Source organism: Podarcis vaucheri (genome assembly GCF_965113315.1).
Source record: "Podarcis vaucheri genome assembly, chromosome: 8".
In the NCBI taxonomy this organism is placed as follows: Eukaryota; Metazoa; Chordata; class Lepidosauria; order Squamata; family Lacertidae; genus Podarcis; species Podarcis vaucheri.
This window is the reverse complement of record NC_138766.1, coordinates 11,727,431-11,755,270: the sequence shown is the minus strand read 5'-3', so window position 1 is coordinate 11,755,270 and position 27,840 is coordinate 11,727,431. Positions and strand designations below refer to the sequence as shown.

At 43.3% G+C, this 27,840-nt stretch overlaps 1 protein-coding gene and 1 long non-coding RNA gene across 2 annotated transcripts in view; both read left to right on the top strand.

Moving 5' to 3' along the window:
- LOC309538981 overlaps positions 1-27,840 on the top strand; it is a 174,942-nt gene that overhangs the window by 7,790 nt on the left and 139,312 nt on the right. The window lies entirely within an intron of this gene.
- NDUFS6 (NADH:ubiquinone oxidoreductase subunit S6) lies at positions 1,315-8,823 on the top strand. The gene is made up of 4 exons (XM_082234714.1): positions 1,315-1,521; positions 5,173-5,226; positions 7,250-7,372; positions 8,704-8,823. Exons 1-4 carry the CDS (start codon positions 1,366-1,368, stop codon positions 8,770-8,772), a joined length of 402 nt encoding a protein of 133 aa, XP_082090840.1. The 5' UTR covers positions 1,315-1,365; the 3' UTR covers positions 8,773-8,823.

Here is a 27,840-nt window from a genome sequence, read left to right as displayed (position 1 = left end):
CATTGTGCCCAAGCTTAGGAAAAGAAGGGAGGAATTAAAACATTAACAACACATCCATTAACTAAAAGATGCAATCCAAGTCCTTTGCACTCTTGCCTGGGAATAAAGTCTCAATGTGGTTTACTTTCGAAGAAAGGACCTTAAGGTCCATATATAGCAACATCCTAGAGGTCCCAGGCCCTAAGGAAGTTATATCAGCCTCAACCAGAGGCTTCTCAACACTGGCTCCGGCCTGGTGGAACGCTCTGTCTCATGACACCGGGACCCTGAGGGATCTGATTTCTTTCTGCAGGGCCTGTAAGACAGAGTTGTTCTACCTGGCCTTTGGCTTAGAATCAGTTTGATTCCCTCCCCCTCTTTCTTTTTCCTTTCTCCTCCTGTGAAGAGGCTGCATCCTAATGTTTTAATGTTGTATTTTAATCTTTTCTAAATTGTATTTTAATCAACTTGTTTTTATTATTGGCTGTTAGCCGCCCTGAGCCCGGTCTTGGCTGGGGAGGGCGGGGTATAAATAAAAAAATATTATTATTATTAAACGTAAATAGGATTACATATCGTAGAATAGTAGAGTTGGAAGGGACCCCCCAGGGGTGGTCTTGTCCAACTCCCTGCCCGCAGCCGTGCCTGGGCGGGCTCGAACCACCAACCTTTACCCCACTGAAGGTAGTATTGCAGCAACGCTGTGCATCCCCAAAGTGGGAGGAAATGAAGCCAAAGGTTCTTCCTCCCCTACGCACAACGCACAGGGTAGAGCTGCAAACCTCACTCGTCGCTTTGCATCTACCTTGGAAAAAGGGCGACCCAGAAACCACTTGGGAGTCCAAACTGGCTGGACCTCACTGCGCGATAACGAAAGGCGAGAGTACACAAGACCCTTCCCGCGCATGCGCAGCCTCCCGCGCCCTCCTCCCCCTGCGAACCTGCCGCGCACGCGCAGAGCTTCCTTTCTCCTTCAGCGCCTTGGAAGCCCACAGCGCATGCGCGAACCGGAGCCTCCGCTTCCAGTCAGGCCGGGTAAAAAAAATATTAAAGCTTCATTCTCCGTAAAAGCTAACACTCCACCCTGCCATCCAAGAACCCTTTACCCGGGGGCGGAGACGGTCCGCACTACGTACCGGACGAAGAGCAACGCCGCCGGCCTGTAGCCTTCCGGGAAGAGGACGAAAATGACGAAGGAGCACGTGACTCCTTCTCTCCCCGCCCCCTTTACGTCCTTACGTTTCCCTCCGCCTCGCGCGGGAGGGGGGTGTTTACGTCAGACGCTCGCGGGCCTCCAGGGGGCGTGGCTTTGGCTTCGCCGGGCGCCGCGCGTGCGCAGTGCGCGTTCTGTGCGTGAGGTGGAGGAGGAGGGGGGTTGTCGCCGACATGGCGGGTCTGTCTGTGTCCTTGGGAGGAGTGTCCCGGGCGGGCTTGGCTTTGGCGAGGGGCGTCGCGGCTCTCCCCTCCCTGCGACCCGCCTTTGGGAGAAGCTACGGCGCGGGGACGTCCCCCACCGGCGAGAAAGTGACGCACACGGGACAGGTGAGTGTTCAGATAGAGTGCCCCTGAGCCTGGAGGCTCGACCCGGCTCCCTTGCAGTGGGTGCTTTGCTGGTGCAGCAACAGCGTTTATAAGCCCCCAGTCCCTGCCTTCTCATTCCAAAGAGGCTTAGAATAAACTTAATTATTTAATAATAATAATAATTTATTTATACCCCGCCCATCTGACTGGGCTTCCCCAGCCACTCTGGGCGGCTTCCAACAAAATATTAAAATTCAGTAATCCATCAAACATTAAAAGCTTCCCTAAACAGGGCTGCCTTCAGATGCCTTCTAAAAGTCTGGTAGTTGTTTTTCTCTTCGACATCTGGTGGGAGGGCGCTCCACAGGGCGGGTGGTTAAATATATTAAAGTTTTGATTTATTTATGTGTTTATATAATCTTTAAAAATTCAAACAATCGTTCAGCAATTTGGAGATTTACTGTTTTCATTGCTCTCAAAGATGTCATGAACGTCTTTTTTAAAAGGGCAAAATGTGTCCCTATTATTAACTTTAAAATAAGCTTTTATTTATTTGAAGTATTCATTGGTTTTGCGTATAATAATTAATTTTTACCCCGCCCATCTGGTATAAATGGTATACTGCCCTTCACTCGAAGGCCTCAGGGCGGTTCACTGCATCAGAACAAGAAGAAGTGCTGATTTTGACCTATAAAAGTCCTTAAGTGGCTCAGGAAACGCAATACTTCAAGGGCTGCCTCTCCCCAAACAAGAAGAGCCTTTTCTGTAGTGGCTCCCTGCATTTGGGATGCTCTCCCCAGAGAGGCTCACCTGGCGCCTTCATTGCAGGCAAAAGCATTCCTTTTCAACCAGAGCTTGAACAATCTGGCATTTTAACTGTGTTTGTGGGCAGGGGTCATTGGGGTTTTGTTTCATTTTGATTTTTTGGTAGGTGTTTTGTTTTTTCATTTTGTATTTTTTATTCTGTAAACTGCCTTGAGACCTTCGGACATTGAGCAATTTGTAAATTTAATTAATAATAACAAATAAAATAAAAGATACAGAAGCCAAAAAAGGCGTATCTCTCTTTCTCAGGTTGTTGGTTCCTGCAGGAGCTTATGGCATGAATTCCCCCTGTGGCCTAGGCTTTCCTCTCTTGTTTTTGTTATAATTGCTGCTGTATCTATTTTGTAAAATGTATTTTGTTTATAACTATAAATATCATGCCCTTAAGTGTTAAAACATTTGAAAGCCTCATTTTGTGCAGTGGTAAAATTAACACAGTTGCTTGCATCCACTTTGCTGTGCTCTGGATTTAAGAGTTTTTCTTATGGACCGGCATTATTCCCTTTTCTTTGCAGATGCTTGAACATTTCCAGTGGGAAGTCAGAGGTGCTTAACTTTGGTTAGATTAACTTGGTTGGTCTCTAAGGTGCTATTGGAAGGATTTTTAAAATTTAATTTAATTTAATTTGTTTACATTGCATCAGTTGTACTTTAAACTTTTTTATTTAGGTGTTCAAGGACTTATATGCCACTCCAGTTTGCAATATTCTCTAGGTGGCTAACAAAGGTAAAACAGCTGTAGAAAAATTGGTTTTAAAAATAAATACATTTTAATGTTATATAAGCCAGCTAGATGATTTGGCTGGGTAAATGAAAAGACAAGACATGAGATTTAGTGCCAGGCAATTCTTCCTTAAGAGGGCATTCTAATATGGGATGCAGCAGCTAAGAAAGCCCTTTCTCCAGTCACCACCTGCCTGGCTTCAGAAGGTTGGAGGTGTCAAAGGAAGGTGATTGCACATTTACTAGCAAGGAAGCCCTACTGAACTCATGCTGCAATCCTGTGCTCTGTTACCTAGATGTAAGCCCTGTTGAACTGAATGGCAATTACTTCTGAGTGTTTGGCTATCAGCAAATGGGTTTAGGAGCCTTCCTCGGGGTTTTGAAATTATCATCCTCTTGCAACCAAGTGAAAATGCCTGGGTACCAGGATGGGTCCTGACACTGTCACTGGATAGCTCAGTTGGTTAGAGCGTGGTGCTGATAACACCATGGTTGCAGGTTCGATCCCCACAAGGGACAGCTGCATATTGGGGTTGGACTTAGATGATCCTCAGGGTCCCTTCCAATTCTACAATTCCATGATACCAGATTAAAATGCAAATTGGGACTCATCCACCTCCACCAGCTGGAAGTGCATGCCTGGGGATCATTGGATCTTAACTGTTTCCACACACATACTACCACATCCTAGAGAATTCTATCAGTTATATTTTATCCTCACAATCAGAATGAATTTCAGAAACCAAAATGCTTTTTCTGTGCAGCAGTAGCAGTGAACAGTGTTATAGGTAGTTGTTGTAGCTTGTCTTCACTTACCCCACCGCCCTGCTCACAGTTGTGAAGAATATTCCTACGTTATAAATGGTCCGTGTCACCATTAAGAAAAACAGATCAGAATAGGCCAGTATATATATAGACTGTCCCTGGCTAAAGTGACTTTTCTTTTAAGTTCCCAAAGTTCTTAACCTAGTTCAAGGTAGTCATCTGAACTAGTCATAAGTTTAACTCGTAATCAATCAGTCAGTCAGTTCATCATTTGGAAAATTAGATTTTAGAGCCATCTTGCCCCAAAATGGCAACTAGATATTCTGTTTTGGCGAATGCAACTTTGGTTTAAGGAGCCATTTGGCACCTAGCTTATGTATCTTAGTTTCTAGCACTGGCTTCCTGGACATGAAACCATGGGGGGGTTTTTTGTATTCCAAAGCGCCCCCCCCATTTCTCCACAAAGCTATTTGTATTTTCATAAATATAATTTTGTAAGAAATATGTTAATTTCACATAACAGCAATGCTCCGTGTTACCAATCAGAAAGTAAAGAAGCATCAGTCTTTTACCAATAACTTGACATGCCCACCTTTGCTGTCATTAGGGGCCCCAATTTTGGGATTAACACTAGATCCTTCAAAAAGCATTAAAAAAATACTTTAGAATCATTGGATAAGCAATACCCTGTATTTTCTTCATTTGTGTCGACAATCAGCTTCCCAAACCCTCTAATTCGCAGGCAAGCCAAAAGGATATGATAAACGTCCGTGGGCGAGTTGGAAAAATGCTCTAGGCAAAGCAGAGAAATGCCAACAAAAAGTCTTGTTTTGAGCTGTAAATTTGGCTTAATCTATGAGAAGGAAGTTGCCAGTGGTAATTAATTTTATGGAAATTTTCATTATCAACTAGAATTGATTCAGCTGAAACACTCTTCCAAATCCAGCACTATTGGATGAAATCCATTGTCCAACAGCGGAACAGACACCATTGATAGAATGGATTTCCCTTCTCCTCTAAACCTCCCTCCCCCCAAAAAAATCTCCATCTGAAGCAGATTTGGGGGAACACAGGAGGCTGTTGAGAGGAGGGGAAATCCTACTGCATTCAACTTTGGATGTAGCTCATTATTCCATAGAAGATAATAAGTGAAGAATCTATCCTATTGAATATATTTCATTTCCCGGCAAATGTTAGACACTCCCCACAATCACCAGCAACATCAAAATGTATGGAAACTTTGTTTCTATACTTATTGTTCCTTATTGTTAATCCCTTTTCAACCACACTGCAAATTCCTTGAGTTTAGAATTCTAAGTCTTCTCCTTGCGCATTTATTATATTCCTATCTTATTTCAGGTTTTTGAGGAAGCTGACTACAGGCGGGCTCGGTTTTCTGGTCGACAGAAAGAGGTAACATTCATGTTAGGAAGCGTTTGCCTTGATTGTGTGCTTTTACACATTTACTAACACAATGTTCATTGACTTCAGCTGTGAAAGAACAATCCAGCTTAACATCTTGGACAGTTTCAACTTCCACCAAATTAAAATAGATTTATAGATCTTAAGTCACATACCTCAGCTAAAATCTTTTATTGATTGTGGGAGTGGGTTGAAACTTACTTGGAAACTTTGGAGAACATCCTGATGTTGCTTGGGTGTTTGAAACTTGTAGTTTCTGCACTTAAAGGTAAAGATACCCCTGACCATTAGGTCCAGTCGTGACCGACTGGGGTTGCGGCGCTCATCTCGCTTTATTGACCGAGGGAGCCGGCGTTTGTCCGCGGACAGCTTCCAGGTCATGTGGCCAGCGTGACCAAGCTGCTTCTGGCAAACCAGAGCAGTGCACGGAAACACCATTTACCTTCCCGCTGGAGTGGTACCTATTTATCTACTTGCACTTTGATGTGCTTTCAAACTGCTAGGTTGGCAGGAGCAGGGACCAAGCAACGGGCGCTCACCCTATCGCAGGGATTTGAACCACCGACCTTCTGATTGGCAAGTCCTAGGCTCTGTGGTTTAACCCACAGCGCCACCCGTTTCTGCACTAAGGCCCGGTTAAATGCAGCATTGAACATGTTCTTTTTAAAAAACAAACAAACCCACAAACTCTTACCTGTGTGACATTTGTCCCATAGGTGTCCCATTTTAAAGCAGGGTTCCTTGACTATATGTGAAGTATTAGTGTGGCCAAAGATACACAGTCCAGACAGCTGCTGTGTTAAGTTGATGTTTGAAGCAGTTACACTAAATGCTACATGGATACATGTTTCTTGTATTTTAGGCAACCTGTTTAAATTGGGTCTATTCTGTATACGAAAATAGGGTAATGTTTAGTGTTGCACCTGCATAAGGGAAATTGCCCATGCTCTCCTCCCAACTGCAGCCCTCTGACAAGCCTCTGAGTTGGAAAGGGCGGGGATTTGGGGCAGTGGGAGTGGAGCATCAGGTGCATATGGGCAAACATCGTTTCTGCTGCAACAGAATCTAAAAGCTGCTGAACATTTTTTAAGGTGACTTCCTTAAAAATGTATGCCAGCTTCCCATTAGTTACTGCTGTTAGCGCTTTTGGCTTTACCTGGCTGTTACAATAATAGCATACCCTTTTACCTGGCTGGTACAATAATAGCATACCCTTTTATTTGTTGCCACGGTGGAAATGATTCTGTAGCAAATGAACTAGATGCAGCGGTAATACAGTGGTACCTTGGTTCCCAAACAAATCGGCTCCCGAACGCCGCAAACCCAAAAGTAAGTGATTCGGTTTGCAAATGCTTTTCGGAAGCTGAACATCTGATGCAGCTTCCATTTGAGTGCAGGAAGCTCCTGCTGCCAATCGGAAGCTGCGCCTTGGTTTTCGAACAGTTTCTGGAGTCGTACGGACTCCGGAACAGATTAAATTCAAGAACCAAGGTTCCACTATACAGTGGTTGACATGAACAATGGACTTTCTCTTCAGCAGGCACTAGATCCATTCAGTCTTGGCACTGTTTATGTTTGTATTTCAGATCTGTTTTAAAGTACAGAATCTGGTTGTGTGCATTTATTCACTTGCATGTTTATATTCTGCTTTTTAATGCAAGTCTTTGCAAAGCAGCTTACAGTAATGGAACAAGTAGCTTGTGGCTTAATCATTACTTCTAGGTTGCAGCCAGGATCTTACCGCACTGCTGATAATGCAGCAGCCCTGATTGTGGCTAAAAAGTTACACAAAATGTTCATGAGGGCAGGGAGGAGAAGGTTCAAAAGGAACTCTCAGCTCGCCATAAGTACACCGATGAGGAAGAAGAGACAGCCAATTAGTTCTGCCCTGTTTCAGGCACAGGACTTTGCAGTACCTCTGGTAGCAAAAGCCGCAGCCTGTGTGCCCATGCCACTAAAGCAAATGTATAGTTGGAGCTGTCTGGCACTGAAAACCTTTCCTTCGCTATAATAGGTGAATGAAAGCTTTGCAATCGATTTGATCGCTCAGCAGCCTGTGAGTGAAGTTGAAACCAGAGTGATATCCTGCGATGGTGGCGGCGGAGCTCTGGGACACCCTAAAGTGTATATAAACTTGGTAATGTAATCTAACCTTTCCTTTGTGATCCCATCCACTGTTTTCTATTGTTATTATTGTTATTATTGTTATTATGAAGTTATGTGTACAACTGAGACTGACCAGTGTATCTCATCAGCTGTGGGGCAGTCTAGAATAGTGTTTCCCAACCTTTGGTCTCCAGCTGTTTTTGGACTACAGCTCCCATCATCCCTAGCTAGCAAGACCAGTGGTCAAGGATGATGGGAACTATAGTCCGAAAACAGCTGGAGACCAAAGGTTGGGAAACACTGGTTGGTATATCTACTTCGCTTGTTTCCTATTGTGAACTGCAATGTTGAGAATTGCCTGCTACAGGGCAGGCCACAATTAAGAGCTGATAGGTTGCATTCAGTTTTATGACTCGCCAGTTGTGCAAGCCTCGTTTAAGGGATAAGTGTTAATGATTCCCTCCGTTGCAATTTTTATGGGTATTTTCAAGGTATAGTTGTGTGTATTCTAAAGATTGTCTTTTCCTGTCCTTCGTTCATTCTCCATGTTGCAGCAACTATTAATGTCAGTCTCTCTTCTGATTGTTTCATTTTAATTATTGCTTATTAAAGCAGCTTGCCAGTAAGTTCAGATGTATTCTTGAGTAGATTGCTTCATTTTAATAGCTTATATCTTGTTAGCTGCCTAAGATAGAAGAAGGAAAGGCTTTGCTAATCTGAAGCCTTTGTCAGTTTTTATGGTTTAATTGCATTCTTCAAAATGGGTAGAAGGAAGTGTAGGCAAACAGATAAAAATATTTTGAAATTGATAGTTGAGGGGGCTGAGATGGGCAATTGTTATAGCTGTGCCTCAGTCATATCAGCCCTTTTGTAGAGGAAAAGCAAAATAATTTTAGCTCACATAGAAAACTGTATATTTCAGATGAAGGTGGATTCTTTCCCTAGCTAAACTTTCAGGAGTATTTGTTCATCATTGTGATGATTTGAATAAACTTACCCACCCGTCCCCATTTGGCAGTCAGATACTTCTTGAATTTGTAAGCACCGAATTATGAAGAGAGGGACAGTAACTATTAAGATTTGTAACTAAAATGATGTGTGAGTTGCTCATGAAATCCATTTTGTAAAATGCATCCGTACATGCTTAGAAGCTTACTTTTGAGTCAACATGAATAGGATTAAGCTGCATGCCAACCTTCAGAGTAGAACTGCATTTTTTTTTGGGGGGGGGGCGGTATGTGAACAGAATTGTTTTAAATAGAAGTGTTTGCACTAGAGCTATTTTATGTGGACCTGTATTTACAGCACTAAGGTAAAATTATAATTTTATTCCACCCCATCCCTCAATTTTCCCATTTGCAGGACAAAGATACAAAAACGGGAACATGTGGCTACTGTGGACTCCAGTTTAAGCAGCAGCACCATCACTGAAAATTGTCTTTATTATACTATGTTATAGTATTAAATATATATTTAAAAGACCATCGTGAGTGATATCTTTTTAAAAATAAAATAAAATCCAGTGTTCTTAGAATGGAATGCCCACAACTATACTGCAAAGTACTTTGTTCTTTCCCAGCTTTCTACATATAGCGTATATACCTTATAGTGTTTTTAACAAAGGATTCTATCAAAACCACCATAAAATCATAGCATGCTTGATGGTGTTGCGTTCATGTATAATTATATAAATGCAAGATAATCTGTTTTAATTTTTACTGGATCCAAATTTTACCCAGGCATCACAGAAAAGTAAAGTATGTGTATTTGCATGCACAGATACACAATTTCTGTCTAGCAGTGGTGAGGTGACCCCTGGGGAAAGGGAAGAGAAACAAACAAGATGATACCCATAACACTTCGAATTTGAAATGTTTCCACAGGGCCAAACAGGTAGGCCACTGCTATCATCTGAACAAGTTCATTAAGGCTGCAATCCTGACCCATTTACTTAAGCCCCATTCAGTTGGACTTCTGAGCAAATATGATGAGGATGATGAGGATTGTGCTGTAAATTGCACATTCCAGATTCTTAAGCTTTTGTTTGTCTTGTGATGCCCCTAGCGGTTTGAATGTAAACTAGTTAAGGTCTGCTTTAAATTTCCAACCTACACACAGCCCTTTCCTGTCGACTTCGGCACCAATGAACTCTTACTCATCTGCCACAGAAATCCTTCAGGGCATAGAGGATTCTGGGGTACATTATAGGTTCACACCCAGTTTTCTTAAGACACCCAGTCAGGCTTAGCATATATACAACAATCCCCTATGGCTCTTTTTCAGGAGATCTGTTTACCGTCTTATTGAATAACTATTAATGTTCTTTTGGTGTGTAGGAACAGACTTTGAAAACCATTGTACTAATGAGTATAGTATACAAATATTTTTTAAAAGCAGTGTTGGCATACTGGTAACTTTGTGTTTGCGGGGGGAGATATTGGTCATAACCTTCCTCTAGAAGAGTTGTTGCAAACAGTTATTGTCCATGCTCTGCTTCTCTGCTTTGAGGCATAGGGGATTTTAATTAGAATTATATTTTTTAGAGTACTTTACAGCATTCTTGATTAGCATTGCTACTCTCTACAATATAACAGAAATAAGAATTTTACCTTAATCTTACCAAAATCTTACTATTTAAGTTGCATGGTTACAGCATCTGCAATCTAGGAATGATACACGTAGTGAGAAAGAATGCAGAATAGGCAAGTTCAGCTAAAAGGCTGGACTCTGGTAGCCTGTGACTATAAGCAAGAAAGTGTGTGTGTAAACTGAGGGCTCTTCACTTAGCCAACATAAGGGTAAGTGATGCTAGTTGTGATAGAGTTGTGAATATGGGGAACCAGTTGTCTCTAGTGACCACCTAGAATCATGGAATTGTAGAACTGGAAGGGACCTTGAGGGTTATCTGGTCCAGTCCCCTGGAATGCAGGAATCTCAAAGCATCCATGACAGATAGCCATCCAGTCTCTGCTTTAAAAACAGTCTACAAAGCTTGGAGCAGATTTTACGGCGATGCCTTACCTTGTGCATCTTTTGTCATTCGATTATAATGTATGAGGCTGCCTTTTAAATAATTTTTTGGAAACTTTGGTTTGTCCAAAATGCGGTTGGCAGGGTGTTAACAGTTGGAACATATCATTTTTGATATTGCATCATCTATAGTCGTTAGCAGTTTGGAATCAATTCCAAGTGCTGGCTATGATTTTGAAAGCCTCGGATAGCGAAGGACCAATTTTTTAAAACTGCGCATTTTAAAAACAAACATCATCTCTCATCCACTAGATTCCGATGCGAAATACAGCTAAGCCAAGCTATTTAACTGGCTTTTGCTCTTACCGGAAAAACCCTCCATTTTCAGTATGCTTTCCGAGTGCTCCCTGGAAATGCTCTGTTTCCTCCTCTTACATTCTGTACAAAGCCACCAAGGGCAGGTGTTTTGCAGCTTTGGAGAACTGTGCCATCCCTGAAGTAGCCCACCACCTGGTTTTCCATCACCTTAGGCAAACTGGCTTTGGGGGCATTTGCACAGTTCTTGGGGGAAATGCTCAAAAAACCTCTCAAGACATTTGCTTATCTGTTCAGTGAGAAGGTCCTGATAGATTTCGTTCTCACTATGCAGACTTTTGACGCAAACATTGGCTCTGGACTGAATGGAAGCGGTTCTGTTCATAGCAAGGTTGATGCTAATAATTCTGCAGCAAGCTGTTTATGCATTTCTTAGCCAGGAGTGGCACCTGTATCATTAAGCTTGTTGCTTTTCCACAAGTAGGACATTTCCAACTCGAGACAGGTAACTATTAAGGGCGTCTTTTAATTAGCAAATGACAGTTTTCAGGCTGTTCTATGGCAGATGAATTACAGATGAGATGCTTGCCACCATTAAGGTTAACTATGGCTAAGTCTCATTCAATGCAGTGGTAGAAGCGAGTTACAATGATTATTTAGGCAGAGCCATCTATATACATGGCCTTTGCAAAGAACTAACTTAAGGTTACCAGATTTTTTTCAATGAGTCGGGACACTTTAATTTCAGTGGATTTTGTATGGGGACTGATTTGTTAATCCGGGGACTGTCCCCAGGAAATGGGGACGTCTGGTAACCTTGGACAGCGACTACACTTTTGTGCCACAGCTGCTTAAGTGAGTAGGGACTTTGTTTGCCAACACAGACACGATTCTTTCACTGTGCCTTATTTTCACTCGCTTCAAAGCTGGCTTAGGGAAGGAAAAGATGACCACTGTACTGGCTATATATTAAATCAATCTTCTTGTCGGCAATGGAGTGCGCCTCCAAAGGTGAAGTCAAACAGCACCAAAGTGATCCTGGGATGCAAGCTTAGGCAATGTGTATGGAGGTCCTGGGCTGCACAGACAACGAGACCCCTCTCTCTGCCTCACTGATGTGTTCCAAAGGAAAGCAGAGCAATATGTTTGTCACTAGCTTGATGGCAGGAGTTGCTGGAAGGTGGCGCACATCCAAGTTGGCCATCCAACCATCTTAGGGACTCCACTCCAGATTTGTGTAGGGTCTACTTAGCCTTTCCTTCTCCCAAAGTTATCCCACAAGGCAGCGGAGTTTTAGGATCACAGTTTTCCTTCTCCTAGAGGGGCTTCCTTTCCAGGTTGACGAGCCCCATCTGCCCCTCACTTCCTTCCACGTGCAGAAACACTCTTTTTGAATGTTGGATCCTCTATTGGTCTTGTCCTCTCAATCTGCCAAAGCCTGTCTTTGCAAGCAGAGGAAGTCCCTAACTCACTAAGGGTTTGAGACCCATTGGTTACCTTCACCTGGTTTAGTCACCCAGTCGAAGCCGTGGTGTGGTTGCTGTGGCATTCTGATAGCTTCTAGGAGCCACAGCTGAGAGCTGAGTGCAGGGTCGAGCCCAAAGGTGGAGAAACTGTTAGATTTCTATTATGCCGCTGTGCAGTTTTGGGAGTCACAAGACTCTGTTAACATTCCAGACTGTTGGAAGTCTCACGGGAGACGGGTGTTTATGTTCCTGGTTTCCTGTTCCTGTTGTTTCTCTGTCTCTCACAGAGAGCAGACGCATATTCTTTTCTGTCCTGCGTAGTTAGAAATAAACGTAGCAATGTAGCACACATTTCTGGCTCTTCTGCTGCTGTTTGGGTACTCTGCGTAATGGAAGTGTGCCTGAAGCCTCATTAAAGGCGTAGGTCGTTAATCACCGTCGGAGCAGAGGTCGATGGATTCCGAAGATACGAAGAGGAGGAGAGCTATTACAGCTCAGTCGTACGGAAGCTCTGACAGAAACTACCTCAGAAGGAGCATCTCGTGTCCCTCACCAGATGTACTATCCCCTAGCAGCCCCTGCACCCCAAAAATCAATTAGCTTCACAATAATCTCAGTATTAGGTTTTCATAGTAGTAAAGCCTTTAGAGGAAATCTCTGCTCAGTGGAGGATTTGTGTGTGTGTGTGTTTTTTTTAATTCCCTGAAGCAAATCACTAGGGAAACGTATCTCATAATGGGTCCCAAAGGGATCTCCTTTCCTGATTTTTCTCCCTCTCTACAGGAATTATTGCTCAACTCTAACAAGTGGGAAATGGCTAGTTCTGCCACTGCCGCTGCTTATCTCTCTCCTAGAGGGCACCCTAGTTCTAAAAACAACTGAATAGTCACCTGCCACTATTGCAGCACAGCTTTAGTTGTACAATCACAACTCCACTTGTGAAGGTGGTTGGAGGATGGATGGCGGCTAATGGATTGAGGTTGAATCCTGTCAAGACAGAAGTACTGTTCTTGGGGGACAGGGAGGGGGCTGGTGTGGAGGACTCTCTGGTCCTGAATGGGGTAACTGTGCCCCTGAAGGATGTGGTGCGCAGCCTGGGAGTAATTTTGTCCATGGAAGCGCAGGTCAATTCTGTATCCAGGGCAGCTGTCTACCAACTCCATCTGGTATGCAGGCTGAGACCCTACCTGCCTGCGGACTGTCTTGCCATAGTGGTGCATGCTCTAGTTATCTCCTGCTTGGACTACTTCAATGCGCTCTATGTGGGGCTACCTTTGAAGATGACCTGGAAACTACAACTAATCCAGAATGCGGCAGCTAGACTGGTGACTGGGAGCGGCCGCCAGGACCACATAACACTGGTCCTGAGAGATCTGCATTGGCTTCCAGTACGTTTCCGAGCACAATTCATGGTGTTGGTGCTGACCTTTAAAGCCCTAAACTGCCTTGGTCCTGTATACCTGAAGGAGCGTCTCCACCCCCATTGTTCAGTCTGGACACTGAGGTCCAGTGCTGAGGGCTTTCTGGCGGTTCCCTCATTGCGAGAAGTGAGGTTACAGGGAACCAGGCAGAGGGCCTTCTTGGTAGTGGTACCCGCCCCATGGAATGCCCTCCCATCAGATGTCGAAGAGATAAACAACTACCTGACATTTAGAAGACATCTGAAGGCAGACCTGTTTAGGGAAGTTTTTAATGACTGATGTTTTATTGTATTTTAATCTTTGTTGGAAGCCGCCCAGAGTGGCTGGGGAAACCCAGCCAGATGGGCGGGGTACAAATAATAAATTATAATTGATGTTGTTTTATTATTATTTACTTCTGTGTGGCTTTTAATTGACTTGGGAGGGCAGGGCATAAAGCCATTGGACACTATGACTCAAAATGCAAATACAGCACTATGGAAAACACCAATCCTGGTAAACTCATGTACCACTTACGCTGCAGAAGAGACAACTTCATGCTAGAAGATGAGCCTGGCAAATAATTTTGCCAAGTTTGACTTCACTTGCCAAGATATAAACGTAAGTGCTCTTATCCTTAACATTCCTAACTTGAAATGACCAAACTATACATTTATGTTAGTAGCACATCACATTATACTAAGTTCAAAATACAATTTATTTTAACATTCTAGAGAACTCGGAAGTGGCCTGATGCCGTTAGTTTAGGAGCCTTCAAAACTGTCTTTTCACAAGCGCATTGAGTGTAGACTGACTTGTGCAGGGCTGATGGAAGTCATTGTGGCAGGAGTGGCTAACCTGTGGCCCTGCAGGTGTTTGAGTCAATCTCCCATCAGCTCCAACCAGTGATCAGGAAATGGGATTATAGAAGCTCCAGTCCGACAACGTCAGAAGGCACTCTTGCTATATGGAGCTTGAGATAGAAAATTCAAGCAGTGCTTTCACCTTTTGGTAATTAACATGGGGGCGCTATCCACTGGAAAGTCTTTAAAATTCAGGAGAGTTGTATGAGATGTAGTATATATGTCCAGCTTCCCTTTATTTCAAATAAAGATTTCTTCGTCTTCTTCATCTTCATCATCATCATCATCATCTCCTCCTACTCTTCTTCTTCATCTCCTCCTCTTCTCCTTCTCCTCCTCTTCTTCTTCTTCTTCTTCTTCATCATCATCTCCTCCTCCTCTTCTTCTTCATCTCCTCCTCCTCATCTCCTCCTCCTCTTCTATTTATTAGTTGCTTCCCCCCCAAAATGAACTCAAAGCATGTTGAAAAAATTAACAATAAAAACAGCCTAAAATACACAAATAAGATATATAAACAGACACCCCCCCAAAAAAAAACAGGTCTAAAGGTTTGCATTGGTAAGAATGTTTTTGCCTGGTAAGCTGTGGTCCTGTTGCTTGGAGGGGATGGGCACACTCAGCTTCATCTGCAATAGGTCAGGTGCTTAACTCCTCTCCCCACCCCCCTGCCCAAATTGGCAAGGGGTCTACCTGAGATGTCGGTACCTTGGTAGGTGCCTGAGCATTTTGACCAGATTGTAAGGAGAGTAGAAGATCTGAGCTCGCCAGTGAGAAGAGGGATCCTTTTCTCGGTGGTGCGCCCACCCCAAACAACCATTCCTCACTGGAGAAGCAGGTGGTGTGCTGGACCTTTGCCTGCGATGCTAGCACGTTTCCAACTTGAGTACTGTATATTAAGCAGCAGTACTTAAATGGAGTAAGACGATGTGGAGGAGCGGAGAGACCACAGAGCGAGAGATGCATTAATCATGGATTCTTCAAACACCTACGTGGATTGCTTGGCACCATAATTTGGGCACCGATGGCTATTGGGAGTTGGCAGTTTTGCACTCCTGCTAACAAGCTTGTAGGAGAAGGGAAGTGAAAAAGGGGGTGGCATGTGGGATAAGAAAGAGATTTCTTTGGGGGAATGTTGGCAGATGACATCTAGCATCAACCATTGTGCAACCTCCCAGGAATAACATGTTTGAGCAGATGAGAGAGTTCTCGTGGTGGAATAAATTACTTCCACCAAGAAAACTGCAGATAGGGTAGGATGCCTCTGGAGTGCAAGTGATTGAACCTCTCAAAAACTTTACATGGTGGAGCTAACCAAGCAAAGAACTTTTCTGTTGAGGAAGTGGTCGTCCAACCCCCCAAAGCTACTGTGAACCTAGGATAAAGCAATGTGATTGCTGTCTGGTACACTTAGATGTTCATGACTACAAGCACAATGGACATATCATCTTGAGCAATTAAGTTCATAACTTTGGTGCAATGAGCAACTTCCCAAAGATGACGGACTCAAGTGATGACAGATAGCTAGAGCATTCATATTTGATAGGACCTCTTTAGTCATGCTAAACTGAGTTTGATTCCTGAGAGGCTAATCTCAGTGTAACAGTACTAATTTATTAGACATGGTTAGATTTACAATTTCATATTTTTTGTGCCATTATAAGAAACGATAAGGTTTAAACTAATTACATTCCATTGACTCATATTCTCTCCCCCTTTCCACCCCCTTAGAAACCCTGTAAAATTAAAAAAGGGAGTGACAGACACTTTTTGAGCAATTTAATTTTTGTCGAGTTGATGAGATTTTAAAATTGTCATGTCACATGAGAGATGGCCGACAACACTGAGTTCTCTACTCCCTGAGCTGTGGCTCCAGGACAGATGCAACCCTAAAATGGGTCTTAGCAAACTTATTCTCAACTGAGTTTGCTTGCTTGTAATTTTCAAGGTAGTGTATTTTATTAATCATATGAAATATGGATTCCCCTCTCCCCTGAGAAATGTAGCTTCTCAAGTTAGGAAGCTGTGTGAAAGCTTATTTTTAGCACTTAACTGATGATTAAAACATCCTTAGGCAATAAAGTAATCCGGATAAGATTCGCTAGAGATTCAGCAATGTATCAATGACATTGGCAAAGAGATTTTCCCTGGGTTTCATGAGTCAAAAAAGTCAAAAAAGAAATGCAGCACAGATTTTATATTTAGAATTAATATGTCTGACAACATCAAAAAATGAAGATCATGGCCACTGGTCCCATCACCTCCTGGCAAATAGAAGGGGAAGAAATGGAGGCAGTGAGAGATTTTACTTTCTTGGGCTCCATGATCACTGCAGATGGTGACAGCAGTCACGAAGTTAAAAGACGCCTCCTTCTTGGGAGAAAAGCAGTGTCAAACCTAGACAGCATCTTAAAAAGGAGAGACATCACCTTGCCAACAAAGGTCCGTATAGTTAAAGCTATGGTTTTCCCAGTAGTGATGTATGGAAGTGAGAGCTGGACCATAAAGAAGGCTGATTGCTGAAGAATTGATGCTTTTGAATTATGGTGCTGGAGGAGACTCTTGAAAGTCCCATGGACTGCAAGAAGATCAAACCTATCAATTCTGAAGGAAATCAGCCCTGAGTGCTCACTGGAAGGACAGATCCTGAAGCTGAGGCTCCAATACTTTGGCCACCTCATGAGAAGAGAAGACTCCCTGGAAAAGACCCTGATGTTGGGAAAGATGGAGGGCACAAGGAGAAGGGGACGACAGAGGACGAGATGGTTGGACAGTGTTCTCGAAGCTACCAACATGAGTTTGACCAAACTGCGGGAGGCAGTGGAAGACAGGAGTGCCTGGCGTGCTCTGGTCCATGGGGTCACAAAGAGTCGGACACGACTAAATGACTAAAGAACAACAACAACAAAGTGTGATGACCACCAATTGATGGGAATGTGTATTGAAGGAAGAGTGGCCACGAAAATGGATTGCAGAGTACCATCTCTGCCCTCAGTGTAGCTGCTTGCCAGCCTGACTGATCACTTCCTTTTCCATTTGCCTGCCTGCTGCCAGTCTGTATGATTGTTCCAGCTTCTCTGCTGACCCTTTTGGGTGATATTCTCAGCTCAGAGACTAGCCTGCAATTGGCCCAGCTGCCCTTTATACTCCTGTGTGCAGTAACTCCAAACAACTTCCTGTCTGTGCAATAACTCCAAACAGCTTCTGTCTCCCACCTTGCTGAGACTTGTGCTCTCAGCTCCCCAGATGCCTGGCTGCAATCACCAGGTCTCTGCCTGAAGTGTTAAGGTTTGGGCCTAAGGAACACAGCTCTCCAGAAGAAGGAAAATCTCAGGGTGAGGGGCAAAAAACAAAGAAGGCTAGTCTATTTCCTCCTAGGTGTATTCCCTTTTTTTATTAAAAAAAATAATGTTTATTAAAGTTTCACAGACAATAAAAAGTTTCAAAATTTAAACATAAGAAGAACTTCAAGAGTAAAAACATACAAGAACAAAACATATAAAAAGTACACAGTAAACAACAATTAGCAGAAGAAAGGAAGAAAAGAAGAAAGAAAAGAAAGAGAGAGGAAAAAAGAACAACCAAAAAAGCAAAACAGAAAATAGGTTAATATTTTCATCTCTTATACTTCGTTCACTAGTTTCTTGACCTCCTCACACCTCCCATTTTGTATTCCAGTTCAAATATTAAATTCAGCAAATCCTTACCCTCTAGCATTTATCCTTTATCAATCCCCATTTACATTTTCTTAAAAGTCTTTTAACCAATACCACTTCTTTTTAATCAGACATCATTTTAACATTCCTTAATTTTACAGTGCTTCTGCAAGTAGTCTTTAATCTCCTAGGTGTATTCCCATGTCTACCAAGGGTCAGGGGGTCAGGTATCATCAGGATCTGTCCCCTGACATAAGAACGTAGATATGATCCAGTTGGAGTCTTTGAAAGACCCGCGTAGTCCAGCAGCCTCTCCCAACATACAATAATAATACTAATACTAATAATAATAGGCAGCAAGTTATTTTTAGCTGATTTATCTTGCCCAAGGCAACAAAAACAACAAGAAAAACCCCCACATAGATTAATTAAAACCAAAGGGTTTTAATCAATGAATAAAGTGAAAGGAAATGAATGAAGATTCTACATCAAATGGTTTTGCTTTTGGAAAAAGCTGGGGAAAGCCTCATTTCAACCTTTCGTTCTTGAAGTGTCCATATTCAGAGAAGTATTGTCCCTGCAGCGCAGGACAGGTCGAGACCATTGCTCATGCCTTGCTCTACTGTCCATTTTATGCAGTAACCTGCGACAAATGTTTGAGCCTCATGCTGATGGAGAGGTTACATTTTTCTGCCTCCTGCAAGGTTTCCTTTTTACTGAATAGCTGCAGGCATTGATAGCACGGAGAAAGTAGCAGAATATCTGAGCGACGCCATGAAATCACGTCACCCTCAGACTTGAGCGGTATTTTTTGGGAACCTTATTAGGCCTGTGTGGTTTTGTTTCGCGGTGTCTCCTCCTGTGAACAGATGCCAGTTCTGTGTTTCCATTCGTCTTCTCTGTATGCCAATAAAGCTTGATTGACAGATTGATTGATTGGAACCTTTTGTGTATGTTGGGGATGCCAATTCCTATCAGCCTGAGCCAGAAGGCATAGCAGTCAGGGATGATGGCATATGTAGTTCACCAACATCTGGACAGCTGAGGATGCGCCACCCCTAGTTGATGTGAATTGATGACTGCTGTGATAGGAATTTTATGGTGTTAGATATATGGTAATGTTCATAAGTGTACCAACCAAGCACGTACATCGATCAGCACAGGAAGGCCAACCTGGAACCATTTTGATTCCTAAACTGACCAAATCTTTTCTCTGCAAGGTCAAAATGGAAAAGCCTTCCCATTGTCTTTTCCTTCGCGAATCCTGTCTTAAGGGTATGTCTGTATTTGAATAGGGTGTGAGCCTGTGACATGGTCCAGGAATTAAGTGTTTATAATTACAAAAGACTAGCCAGGCTACCCAGGAAATCCATTCAACTAACCTGCCAGACAGGAGATAAACAACAACAGGAGAAAAACAATATTAAAATTTCTGTTTTAGACCCCCTTTTCTGTGATGTAGGAGTGATGTATCTGAGGGGTGGTCTTAGGTTACACCCCTTCTGTGATGTACGTATGATGTTTCTGGGGGTGGTCTTGATCTACAGGGTGGCAATTTCAAAAGTCTTTATAAGGCCTTGCACACCATTTTTCTAGGTCCCTCCTCTCTCCTGCAGGTGAGGGGAGCACCCTGTTGCAACAGATCAATAAAGGCCAAGCCTACAGGCTGCTGTTTTGCTCCAAGTAATCCTGGTTGGTGTCTTTGTTTTTTTGTCCAAGGGAGCCCTCAGATTTTTCCGTTAACAGTGCATATATCAATATATATATATATCTCCACCCCTCTTGTTTGTCTTCTTTTTTGCTTTTGGTGTGGAAGTTTCTTATTACCTGCAGATAGGCAAACATTCCTCTTTGTCTGAGTTGCAGCGGGTCTTTGGGTTTGTCACTAGCAGGCCTCTTAGCTTGCTGATCCCCACTCATTAAAGTGGTAGCTTATCCTCCTTCAAATGTCTCTGCACATTGTCACCGACACTTATTTGTTCTCCGGCCATCAAAGTGTATTAAAATTAACCGCAGTCATCACATGAGAAGACAATAGCCATACTTAGACACAGAGATAGTTACACACCCTCAGCAGGAAACTTGCAATCAAATTCAAACGAAAGGTCACATTTGCAATAAGTAAAGGAGAAAGTGAGTAATTGGTTAGGGGATCGGCTAATACCTTGAAAAGCAATCTGATGGGCTTGAAACCTTTTAGTTCAGGTAATTAAAATGAAATTCTGTTATGGCCTTCAAAAAGTAAAGGAACGGAGTGTATATTGTAAAATACTAATCTAAAAGGGAACGAAAGTCGGGAGCTTCTATTGTTTTAATTTTCTCTGGAATAAACTGTCAAATGAAATAAGTGCGGCCTTACATTTAAGGAAGCAGAAAGCTCTGGAATTCAGTTAATTAAGGACTAGTTTTTAAGTAGAAGGGGGGGGGGGAATGTTCAATTTGTATAAATTGATTGTAAGGATTTGCTCACCCAGCAAGATCTTTGGGGAAGGAAAGAAATTGAGTTAATTGCAAGGGTCCCTAAATTTCATTTTTAGTTTTTATTGTTTCTACATACACGCACATATGCACACACAACATTTTATTTGTTGGGCAGAATAAATTGGGAAATTCTGTGCAACCACCACTGAACAGCGCCCATTCAATTTAATGGTGCTTGCATAGCAAAACTTGCAGGTGAATTATGCCCATTAGTTGCAACATTTAGTTTTGGCATAATATAAAATAAAACAAAGGAAAATACAAATAACTTTCTCCTCCATAAACAACAAAGAGTTATATAGCATCTTAAAGAATTATCAAATTTATTGTGGCATAAGCTTTCATGGGGGGACGCGGGTGGCGCTGTGGGTAAAACCTCAGTGCCTAGGACTTGCTGATTGTAAGGTCGGCGGTTTGAATCCCCGCGGCGGGGTGAGCTCCCGTCGTTCGGTCCCAGCTCCTGCCCACCTAGCAGTTCGAAAGCACCCCTAAGTGCAAGTAGATAAATAGGTACCGCTTTATAGCGGGAAGGTAAACGGCGTTTTCGTGTGCGGCACTGGTGCTGGCTCGCCACTGCAGCTTCGTCACGCTGGCCACGTGACCCGGAAGTGTCTTCGGACGGTGCCGGCTCCCGGCCTCTTGAGTGAGATGAGCGCACAACCCTAGAGTCGGTCACGACTGGCCCGTATGGGCAGGGGTACCTTTACCTTTAAGCTTTCATGGACTAGAGTTCAATTCATTGGAAGCCTGGGTTGATAGGGAGAAATAACTGGGCAACTAGTTCTGCTCACTTGTGTGTTGAATTTTTCAGCTTTTAAATTCCAAAAATGAGGAGTGCTAAGAAGTTGTAACATGACTGGCGAATTCAAAAGATAGTTTGGTTAAGTTGACAGAATATGCACGACTTGCAGACTTAACATATAAGAATAAGAGAACAAGAAGAACATACGTTTAAAAAGACTGGAAAACGTTTATCGAATATATGGAAAATAATTGTGTACAGTTGAAAACACTGGCAGCATTAAAATGAATTGAGCATTAAAGTTTTGATGATTGCAATAATGGAAAACCGATTGGTATAGTTTTTGTAAAGTATAAACTGATTGGTATAGTTTTTGTAAAGTATGCATGGATTTAAGATATGTAAAATGAACCATTGAAAGAGAAGAAAGGAAGTCATTGATATCTTAAGGATGTAAAATGTTTATTTGAAATTGTAAAACAGAAAATTTAAAGAAAATTATATTCTAAAAAAATACAAAAGATAGTTTGGTTAAATTACTATGATTTACTTTTGCTTGTTAAGTTACAGCTAAATGCAAAATTGCATGGAAATCATTTAAAATGATTGCCAAGTACTTGCAGTTAATGTTAGCTATTAATATCATTTGTTATTTTTATTATTTAGCATTACCTGAAATTTTCAGAAGGTAAGACGGAAATAATTTGGTTTTCTGAAAGCAGTTCATGTACTTCTTCATCAAATGTAGACTTCCTAAGCTAACTAAATGTTGTCCAATCACAGCAATAGCTGCAGATTTGAATTCCTCACATCCCAAAATGTAATTTTAAGGCCCCCTCACTGAAGAAATTTGCAAAAATTAAGTCCCCCCCCCCTAAAATGACATGCCCTAATACCACATTGACTTTTTTGTGTGAAGGCCACTTTTGAAATTAAGGGATGTTGCAAAAGCAGTTTGTAATTCACCTTTCAAAAAAAACAAAGAAACGGGGCAGGAGGGGAGAGTCACAATTCTTGCTGAGTGTGCCTGAGACATTGGACATGCTGCTTCTTTTTGGCTCTCCTTCATAATTTTGGAAAGTTAACTTGTCCCAGGTAGTCCATTCCCTGGTTTATGGTCCTTCTGTCTTATAGATAAATTAGATGAAATTCTGAAATTAATTAAAATCCTATGTAACACAACCTATATTGTTCGCTTAATAATGAGATAACGCTTCCTTTGCGATAAGTTTTGCTACACGTTTTATTCTGCTTCTTCTTCTCTCTTTTTTTGGACAAAGTAATTTTCAGTCTTGAATCTCACTTGGGGTGGGGGGCTTGTTGCTGGATGCCCTGAGGCAGCTATGGAGGGAATTGCTGGAGAGTCAACACCACCAAATAAAATGCATGCATACTTTTTTTCCACATTAAAATGTACATTTTATCATAATAACTAATTATTCTTATTGCTTTACTGCATATTATTACTTGCACTGGACCATAAAACCTAGACTAATAACACTAATTTGTCTTACATTATAGATTGCTCTATTAACTTTAACAAATCGGTTCACCACAGGCACTGATTGATAGGTACATTGTTCCCAGACTCATTTCCTTCTTTATAAACAATTATCCACACCGAATATTGTCTCTCTCTCTCTCTCTCTCTCTCTCTCTTTGCATTTTACATTGGCGAAGCAGGGCTCTGCACCTAATTCCTAAAAATTTACACTGACATACATGCTTGCACTGCCTATGGAACATCATGTTGTGTGGCTATGTGCTGTTGTCGCTGTAAGAATGCCCCTAAGCACCCATTTGCTCTGACAGAACAGCTTGGGGTGAAGCTATTTGTCTCGGTCTAGAGCAGTGATCTGCAACCTTTAAGACAAAAAGAGCCACTTGGACCCGTTTCCGAAGAAAAACAACAACTGGGAGCCGCAAAACCATTGCAACATTTAAACCATGCGCGCCGCTGCCCTCCGATCTGACAGCGGGCGGGAAGGTGACGTTGGGATGGTGCGTGACTAACGCACGCACCGCCCCCATGCGACGTCACAGCCAGTACAGCGCCCGCCACAGTGGGAGTGTTGGGGCGCACAATGCGCCTCCTCCCCTCGCTAGTATCTGCCCCGGAGCCACGGCAAAGGTGTAAAAGAGCCACATGCGGCTCCGGAGCCGCGGGTTGCAGACCCTTGGTCTAGAGCATGAGTAGGCAAACTAAGGCCCGGGGGCCAGATCCGGCCCAATCGCCTTCTCAATCCGGTCCACGGATGGTCCAGGAATCAGCATGTTTTTACATGAGAAGAATGTGTGCTTTTATTTAAAATGCATCTCTGGGTTATTTGCGGGGCATAGGAATTCGTTCATTCCCCCCCAAAAAAAATATAGTCCAGCTCCCCACAAGGTCTGAGGGACAGTGGACCAGCCCCCTGCTATAAAAGTTTGCTGACCCCTGGTCTAGAGCTTGTTCCTACAATCACCAGAACCATATAGTCAAGCTTTTCCAGGCAAGACTGTACTATTTCAGACAACACTTCAGACTCTTCAGACAACAGGTATGTATGGGGTGGTTGTGTGTTCGAATGGTTTACTGAGGAAAACCCCCAACTTTCCTATGTGCAAAAAACTAACACGACAGGAAGAGGGATCCAGCCAAATCTTTTCCTAACAGGCTATTTTTCTATGCAGAGGGATTTCATTCAAATTCAGCCTCCCCCCTTTAGCCTCTGTGGAAGTGATACAGTCCGTTGTGGGGCGGCGAATGAACACTTGATTCTGTTGATAGTATAAACTGCCCCCAAAGCATTATTCTATTACCCGCGTCCCAAACCCCAGAAGGGCCTTAATGGCCTTTTCTGGTCTCCCATGCAATTCCATGAAATACAGTGGTACCTTGGGTTAAGTACTTAATTCGTTCTGGAGGTCCGTTCTTAACCTGAAACTGTTCTTAACCTGAAGCACCACTTTAGCTAATGGGGTCTCCTGCTGCTGCTGCGCCGCCGGAGCACAATTTCTGTTCTCATCCTGAAGCAAAGTTCTTAACCTGAGGTACTATTTCTGGGTTAGCGGAGTCTGTAACTTGAAGCGTATGTAACCAGAGGTACCACTGTACAGTTGCTTAGCAGTGCAATCCCATATATGTTTACTCAGAAGTCAGCCAATGAAGTTCAAACTCCTTCAAATAGAGGACTGTCCTCTGTAGAAGTAGGAACCTCTTTGCCGCCCTAACAGAATCAATGATCCCGGCGGTCAGCTGGTCCACTTCTCTTGCTCCATTTGTGGGTTTCGTCTTCACTTACGGACGTTGTCCCTCAGTAGTTTATATTTCCAGAATGTGCTATTTGGTGAGGAGTTTGGGGGAGGCAGCAAGAGGCTTCATTGCACGGTGCGGTTGTCGGGATTCAAGCCTGCCTTCAGGAGAAACTGGCCACTCTCCAGGCACCCGGCTTGAATCACCAGTTGACCTCCCTGTCTGCATTCCCCAGCAGGATACAGGCTAGGTCGCGAACGGCGATCCTCCTCAGGCGTGAGAAGAACACACCACTCTTTCCTGGATAGACAGAAACGTATTTACATGCCTTTATTTCTGTCTTTGCAGCGTTACAGAGAAACACGTCTGCTCTCTTCAAACTCCAACAGCAGAGAGACAAACTCCACCCATACTTCCTGTACAGCTCATATTACACTGTGAGCTAATTCCGGTGCTTTGCACTGTGAAAAGACTGTCCCTCTGTTTCCCACGGAACAGTCCAACATTCCCATTATGTTTTGCTTCCAAGCTAGCAGCAGCACGCGGCCGCATTGCTTCTATATCGTAAGAGCGGTCATGTAGCATCCATCTCCATCTCCGCAATGCACAGCTGTGTCTTCTTGAAATCCGATGCAGAGTTGCTGTGAAAAGTTCCCTCTCTCTTATGGGTAGTAAGTAAGTACCAGTGTAAGGAGACCTTCTGCTGGGAACCTCCCTGTTGTCTCTGGTACTTGATAAAGCACCTGTTTGGGTGGCAGGTGTCTGGGAACTACCCAGGTTTGTCATGCTCACTGAACATGCCCCATGCGCGTACCAGTGTGCCGGATGAGCATAATGTGCTAATTATGTTGATCAGGTCTCACGAGGCGGAGAGGAGTATTGCGGCTTCACAAATGACCAGTCCCCTTTCCCCTGATTTTTTTTTCTGCTGCAAACTGCACAGTATTTTGTTAAGCCAGCATGGAGAGCCCTCTAGTCTAGCCATATCTGGGGCATGGGAAACAGATGCCACGAAGGACTGGACATGCAAACGTAATGTCCATTTCAGCATCTCCCATTCTAGTGCCTTGCAGAGATGCCTTGGGCTACAGCTCTCATCATCAGCCTCACCTAGCCCCCGTCAGGAGTTGTAGTCCAAAACATATGGAGGGCGGCAAGTTGGGGAAGTCTTCAGGGCAGATATGTATCCTCTCCTAGATGTCTTAGGCTTGAATTCACTCTGTGAATTGGGGCATTCACATGTCGCTGCCTAACCATCAGCTGTCATGAGTATAAGGCAGGGGTGGGGAACCTGTGACCTTCCAGATGTGATTGAGCTACACCTCCCATCATCCTTAACCCCTGGCAACACTGGTTGGGGTTGATGGGAGTTGGAATTCAACACCATCTGGCAAGCCTCAAGTTCTCCATCCCAGATGTAAGATGTGAGTGGAGAAACTCTTTGTATGATGGCTCTATGATGTCAAGGGTGGGGAAATTGTAGCTGTCTAGATGTTACGGGCTCCACCTCCTACCAACAATAGCCATCATGGCAAAATGGCCAGGAAAGATGTAAGTTGTAATAAAGCAACAGCTGGAAAGTCACGGTTTCTCCATCCCTGCTGTATAGGTAGGGGGAGATGGGAACCTCAGCGCCAGATGCAAATCCCCAAAGCGAAAACAGTTTTCTGTAAACCAGGTCTCATTTTTGGACCGTGGAGAAGGATCGGGGAGACCAGGGTGATAAAAGATGCATGAGAACTCATGTAGCAACACACATTTAGACTTAATTTCAGTTTGTGATTAGCATTAAGTAGGTTTCGAGGACTGATTTGCAGGAAGAAATGGAAATGCTCAATTTACGTGGGCTAAGAAGGAGTCTCATCCCAGGGGGAATCAAGCGGGGGAGGGGGGATGCAATTTAAGTGGTTAGGTAATCTAAATCTGAAATGCACCCATTTTCTTCTGTTAGACCTCGAGATAAAGCTGATGCATAAAACTGATCCATGGAAAGGAAAGGTTAGACTATTTCTATGTTTTAAAGGGGCCCATCACCATTGTGGAGAAAACATTTTTATTTTTTTTGGTGTTCATTTTCTGTGTTCAGGATTGAGCTGTCAAATTACTCATTTAAATGCCAAAACCAGAGACTGCAATTTGTGATTCTGAGCGGAAGCCTCCTTGAACCAGAGGCTCTCGCATCTATAATTAAAAGGGAAGCGGGTTTGTTGAAAAGACCTATTTTCCGAAGATATAAACATCTTACATTATTTTTCTGGACACACACATTCTTTCTGTTAGAAAAACTATGGGGCTTATGAAGTTGTTGTTTTTTTGCTGTGATTTTATACACAATGGAAGGGTGAGGAAAAGGTCAGTAATAACTCTGCTGTTGCATTTTCGCTGGGAAGAAAAAACCCGGCGTCCTATTGATCAATAATAAAATGGAAAAAGCACAACTATTAGCTTTTAACTTGATCTTCTCTGACCTTTCCCCTGCCATGTTGGCTTTGTTCTTAAATGTTATGCCTGCTGTTTCAAAGGTTTGTCCCGTTTAGTCTTTTATTTAATTAACACATGATCTTCTTTACCAGCTCTAATGTTGAAACAAGAAATTCACTTCCATCCCCTTGTTGAACCATTGTCTGGTTCACACCCTACACTTGATAACAACTGTTACAAATTGTAAGTGTTATGAATGAATAGCTGTGCTTAAAATGGCAGTGGCGGGTGGGTCGTCACAGGACGTTTACACGAAGCAGGACGTGGATGGGAAGCCCAAAAAAACCCTTTGTGCTTCGGACCACTTGTGGTTGGACCTCAATATAAAGCCGGTTATTAGGAGGCATACAAAGTTATCACAATAAATACTTTCGATGGATCCTTTATTCCAGTGGTGTCTGGTGCTCATTGAGCAGAGGGCAGGGAGATCAACAGTAGGTGGCGCCACAGCCAGTGACAGGCAGAGCCAACTGAGTTCTGCAGGGTCAACACTCCCCCAAGCTTCCTTTTGTGCTGTGTTTCTAGCCACAGGTCCATGCTTTAAAGCTCTGTGTCCAAGTGTTGTTGTCATCGTCGTCATTTTTGCCCCAGAGCAAACAGCAATCTGCAAGAAACTCAAATTGTTGTTTGTTTCGATTCAGTGTTAAAGGATGGCGGAGCTTACCTAGGCTCCCTTGAGCCCTTGGCAAGGAGTTGCATGACCAGATTCCTCTGCCAAGGCTCCCAGAGGAGCCCAGCTGCCCAAAGCAGCGGAGGAGCAGCCCAGGGAGTGTGCAGATAGGTATGTGGGTTCCTGGCCACTCTGAACCAGAACAGAGATGCTCAATTTTTGCATCACCCTGAGCCTGCATCCTTGGCGAGGGCCAACCTAACCATCCCCTAGGTATGCCCCT